Below are 5,415 nucleotides of genomic sequence, written 5' to 3'. Positions count from 1 at the left end.
GCAGGTGGATTCTCTGATGGGATGAGTTTGGGGTGGGACACAGACCCTGTTTCCAGCTCTGGGCCATTTAAAAGGGGGAATTTAGGGGCTCCCAGACCCTCCCCTGGCACTTCCATCCTGGAGCAGGTGGATTCTCTGATGGGGTGAGTTTGGGGCAGGACACAAACCCTGTTTCCGGACTCATTGAAAGGGGGGATTTGGGGACCCCCAGCCCCCCTCCCCAGTCGCCCCCCAGCCCCCCAGACCTGCGAGATGCCCTCCATGCTCCTCCTCAGCTGGTCCATGTCGCTCTGGCACTGCTGCCTGACCCTCTCCAGCTCCTTGTCGTGGGTGGCCACCTCCTCCTTGAGGGCCCCCTTGAGCGCCGTCAGCTCCCGCTCCCGCAGCCGCAGCTGCTCCTCCTGCCTCTGCCGCGAGCTCAGGGCCTCCTCCAGCTCCTCCCGGGCCTCCAGCAGCTCCTGCAGGGGTGGGATGAAGCCCAGGGTGGTGGCACAATGGGACAGTCACCCCCTGGGGCCACCACCAGGCCTGTACCTTGTAGAGGGACTCGGCGTCCGGGGAAGCTCCAGAGCTCTGGCGCAGCCGCTCGAGCTCCCGGCGCGTGGCCAGGAGCTGCTCCTCGCAGTCCCCCAGCCGGTTCTCCACCTGCTCCTTGGAGGATTTCACCTCCTTCAGCCTGGAAAGAGGCGTGGGGATCCCTCAGGGACCCACTCCCTGCTCTGGACCCCGTCCACAGGCACCGACATCCGCGGGCAGCTCATCCCGGGATGACCTCACAGACCTCCCACCGTCGGTGTTCCCACCCCTGGGATGGACAGACCCCTCCAGCCTGGGGACAGACAGATGTCCCAGCGCCCTGGGGCAGCTCTTACTCCTGCAGACTCCTCTGCAGCTCCTGGTTTTTCTTCTCCAGAGCCCCCCGGAGCTGCTGGGTCTCCGCTTCGGCCTCGCGGAGCCGGGTGGGGCCCCCGGGCAGCTCCAGCTTCTGGCGGAGCTGTGGGACGAGGGGACAAGGGGACACTGGTGACACCCCCTCCTTGGGGGGCTCCTGACCCCCCTCCCCACCCCGGGAAGGACACCTGCACCCCAACATCCCCCAGAGCACCCAGCAGGGAAATCACTCGGCCTCACCTGGCACCCAAGTGAGGGGGATCAGAGCAGGGACCTGCTGTGCCTCCTCCCTCCCCCAGGGGAGTAATTTGGGGACCCCCAAACCCCCCCCTCAACCTGCTTAGCCTCACCTTGGTCTCCTCATCAAGCTTCTCCTGCAGCTCCTCCACCTTCCTGGCCAGTTCCCTGTGCTGGGGTTGGGAACATGCCCCGTCCTTGGGGGGCACCTGGAGAGACACCCCGAGGTTCACTGAGTGGGTTTGGGGTCCTGCAACTCCCCCAGAACCACCTGGATCCCACCCCTGGGATGTCAGGACACGGTGCTGGGAAGGCAGGAGCCCCCAGGGGGGATTGGGGGATCCTTGAGAATGGGGCAGCACCGGGAGGGCCTGGACTCACCACCAGCTCCTGCATCTTCTCCAGCAGCCGGGAGGTTTTCCTCTTCAGGGAGATCTCACTCTCACTGCTCCTGTGGGTGTGGGATTTGTGGGAAGCAGTTGGGAATGGGGGGGAGGGGGGAGCACAGAATGAGGGGTGTGAACACCCCAGTGCTTTGCTGCTCACCCACCCCCCCCAAAATCCTGAGCTGCTCCCAAACCACTCCCCCCCAAAATCCACCCCTGCTCCCAAACCACCCCCCCCCAAAATCCATCCCTGCTCCCAAACCACAACCCCCAGCATCCCAGCCACGGCCAGTGGGGCTTTGGGAAAGGGGCAGGGAATGATGGGGCACTCAAGGGGCACTCAGGGGGCTCTGGGGGGGCTCTGGGGGGGCTCACCCCTCCTTCAGGATGCTGTAGATGAGCTCCTTGGGGTGTTCAGTGCTGCCAGGCTGGGCCACCTCCCGCTGATCCCGCAGCAGGTCCGGGGTGGATTTGAGCTGCCGGGAGGGAAGAAAAGCTCAGCTCCAGGTGGGACACGAGTGCCCCCCTCGTGCCCCCCTCAGTTAAGGGACCCCAGCAGGATCCAAAGCCCCCCCCCTCATACCTGCAGCTCTGCCTGGGCTTTGCTCTGCTCCTCCACAGCCCGAATTCCCCGCTGGACCTTCATCCCTGCCCCGTCCATCCCCCCGGATCCACGCGGGGGGCTGCGGCTGCCAGTGGGTCCCGAGGGCTGGGGGCGAATCCCGCGGGTGTCAGGGACATCCCGGTGGGACACGCGGCTGTCCAGGACATCCCGGTGGGACACGTGGCTGTCCGGGACATCCCGGTGGGACACGCGGCTGTCCGGGATATCCCGGTGGGACACGCGGCCGTCCAGGCTCTGGGAGCGTTTCCTCTCGGCCGAGGGGATGCGGCCCCTCCTGGCGGCCCTTCCCCGCTGCTGCTGCTGCCCCTTCCCGTCGAATTTGCTGATCAGGGAATCCACCGAGGACAGCGGCTTGGTGTCCACGTCCCCCCCGGCCACCTCCGTGTCCGAGGACGGGTCCTTGCCCCCGACCCTGGCGGGTTTGTGCCCCGGGGCGATGCTCGAGGCGCTGCCGCTCTTCCCACCGGCCGGGGCCCGGCGCTGCTGCTCCTGCCGCTGGATCCCGGGAATGCCGCGGGCCGGGGGCTCCCCGGCGGCAGCACTGAGCAGGTCCCCGTGGGACTGTGTCCTCCGCAGCTCCTCGCCCCCCGCCGCGGGTTGGGGGTCCCGCCGGGAGCCCCCCGGAGGCTCCTCGTCCGAGGTGCTGTAGGAGCCGTGCCGGCGCTGCCGCCCCGCGTAGGGATTCTCCGGCAGGTCCGAGTCGGAGCTGACGGAGCCCGAAGGCCAGGGGGGGGTCGGGTAGGACCCGTCGCTCTTGATCTGCACCCCGAAAGAGTCGCCGCCCTTGTCGCCGCTGTTGAGGACCACGAAGGGCTGCCCGGCGATGCCCTGGACCCGCACGGCCACGCCGTAGGAGCCGGGCTTGCCCCGCGGCTTCGGGGGTCTGCGGGGCTCCTGGAGGTCGTTGATGAAGCGGATCTGGACGCCGTAATCCACGGGGCTCTGCTTCTCCATCCCCACCGGCCGCTCCATCGCCGCGGGCTCGGCGGTGCTGGGGGGACGCAGAGAGAGAGGGGGTGTGGGGGGTGAGTATCCCCGGATCAGAGGAGGGTCCGGCGGCGCTTTCCCGGCGGGACGGGAGCCAGAGGACACGCGGTGCCAGCGCTGCGGCGTCCCCAGGACACAGGACGGGGACGAGGATTTGCTGTGCCAGCACCGGCAGCGCTTCGGCCGCTCGCGGGGGGGACGCCGGGGACGGAGAAACCCCCGCGCCGCACCCGCAGCATCCTCGGCGGAGCCTTCACTTCCCCTGCATGTCCTGCCCTTGGTGGGGGGAAGCGGGGGGATGCGGGGGGATGCAGGGGGGATGAGGGAGGATGCGGTGGGATGCGGGGGGAAGCGGTGCTCCCGCGGGCTCCGCAGCCCGGGCTCGGCCGCTGCCGCCGCATTCCCGGTTTTTTCTGCGGAAACGCCGCCGCATTCCCTGGCCGCGGCTCCGGGGGCCCCCTCAGCATCACCCCCAGCGCCCGGCGGGCCCCCTCGTCCCGTGGGGAGGGGACAGATATGAGCAGTGACATATTGGGAACAGCGTGATGGAACCCTCCCCCTCGGTCCCGGGGCGATGCCGGCCCGACAGGGAACGGCAGGAGCGGAGGAAGCGCGGGGGGGGGGGCTGCCCTATGAGCACCGGAGAGGGGGGGGATAAGTGATGGAAAAGCCCCAAATCGCCCCCAAATCGCCCCTCCGGCACCGCGCGTCCCCCGCCGCGAGCACCGGGAGCAGCCGCAGCTCCTTTCTTTCTGTGCCATAAATAAACCGGGAGTGACAGGAGCCCCCCCGAGCCCCACTCGCACCCCCCCAGATCCCGGAGGGTGTCCCGGGGGGTGCTGGAACATGGAGAAAAACCAAAAAGCAGCCCCCAAACCACAGGCTGGGAGTCACACACACACACACACACATCCAGCTCGGAGGAAGGGATGGAGCAGGGATGCGGATGGAGCAGCGGGATCCCAGCGCGGGGATGGGATCCCGTGTCCTTGCATCGCCCCTGAGCCCGTCGGGGGTCCCGAATCCCTCCCCCAGCCCCAGGAGCTGCAGGTGAAGGACCCCTGGAGCCCCAAGAACTGCAGGTGAGGGATCCCTGGAGCCCCAAGAACTGCAGGTGAGGGATCCCTGGATCCCCAGGAGCTGCAGGTGAGGGATCCCTGGATCCCCAGGAGCTGCAGGTGAAGGATCCCTGGATCCCTGGAGCCAGCACAGGGGTTGGGAGCAGAGTCCTTGTCTCTTAAGCTCATTATCCCTTGCCCGGTGTCGGGATAATGAGATCAGGAACTGACACCAGCCTGGAAATCACCCACCCCCGAGCCCCTAAATCCCATCAGGAGCCCCTAAATCCCATCAGGAGCCGTCCCTCCGGGGGGAGGAGCAGCCTGGGCACCAACCTGCAGCTGGAAACCGAGGCCTGGGAAGCGGCTTTGGCCCCGAATTCAGAATGTTCCATGGCCGCCGGTGTCCAAAGTGCAGCCGGTGGTGACGAGTCCCGGGCTCAGCCCCTCACCTGGATCTGGGTGGGAACGGCGAGCTCTGGGCGCAGCTCCCGGCTCGGGGAGACCTTTGGATGGGCGGTGAGGGCCGGCAGGGCATCATCCCACGGCCGGGACGTGCCAGCACCCCCGAGGGACGGGGCACTGTCCCCACCATCCGGCCTGGCACGGGCGGGAAGCAGGTGGTGGAAAACCGCGGGGGTTCGGACGCGGCCGGGGCTGGCACTGGGCTCGATCCCAGCAGCTGGCACAGGGAAGAGGATCCTGCTTTTTTCCAAGCTCAGAAACCAGGGACAGGCTTTGCCCTTCCCACCCCGGCTCGGGATGAGCGGCTCAGCTCCTGGGGGGCTCTGGCAGCGTTTTGGGGTGGTGGGGAGAGCCGGGAGGAAGCAGGTGAGCTGGGCCCGGCTGGTTAATCTCCCAGGAATTCCTCCCTCCTTCTGGAAAGGCTCCAGCTCGCAGATAAAGGGGCTGGAGCCGGGATCACATTCCTGTGTGGGAAAGCAACACCCAAAGCCGGGCTGGAAACACGGCCCCGGGAGGGGATTTCACCGCAAACCACAAGGAAGGAGTGGTGGAAGCAGCGGGGAATTGAGACTAAAAATAGGCCGGGGATTGTCCCCGGGGCCACAAAACGCCGGGATCCTGCCCCGGGATGGGCCGGCAAAGGGATGGGGGGTCCCGGGCACAGCCCGGGGCGGTGGGAGAGGCCGTCCCGCACCTCTGGAATCACAGAGCCGGGATGGCCCGGAGCCAGCGGCGCTCTCGGAGCGCGGCACAATGAGCCCTTTGT

The 5,415-nt window shown here is 67.6% G+C and overlaps 1 protein-coding gene across 1 annotated transcript in view; it reads right to left on the bottom strand.

The window, feature by feature from the left end:
• The window catches only part of CGN (cingulin), an 11,338-nt gene extending 6,235 nt beyond the window's left edge, over positions 1-5,103 (bottom strand). Inside the window, exons 1-8 of the mRNA XM_027631514.1 lie at positions 4,521-5,103; positions 2,098-3,130; positions 1,890-1,990; positions 1,510-1,579; positions 1,242-1,337; positions 873-994; positions 535-676; positions 246-458 (exon numbers count right to left, since the gene is read on the bottom strand). Coding sequence (XP_027487315.1) covers positions 246-458; positions 535-676; positions 873-994; positions 1,242-1,337; positions 1,510-1,579; positions 1,890-1,990; positions 2,098-3,130; positions 4,521-4,579 — 1,836 coding nt within the window. The 5' untranslated portion in view covers positions 4,580-5,103. The remainder of the gene's footprint in view (positions 1-245; positions 459-534; positions 677-872; positions 995-1,241; positions 1,338-1,509; positions 1,580-1,889; positions 1,991-2,097; positions 3,131-4,520) is intronic.
• Between the last annotated feature and the right edge of the window lie 312 nt (positions 5,104-5,415).

The sequence above is a fragment of the Corapipo altera genome, unplaced genomic scaffold (genome assembly GCF_003945725.1).
Source record: "Corapipo altera isolate COAL_440 unplaced genomic scaffold, ASM394572v1 221, whole genome shotgun sequence".
Taxonomy (NCBI): domain Eukaryota; kingdom Metazoa; phylum Chordata; class Aves; order Passeriformes; family Pipridae; genus Corapipo; species Corapipo altera.
This window is presented reverse-complemented; position numbering and strand designations above follow the sequence as displayed.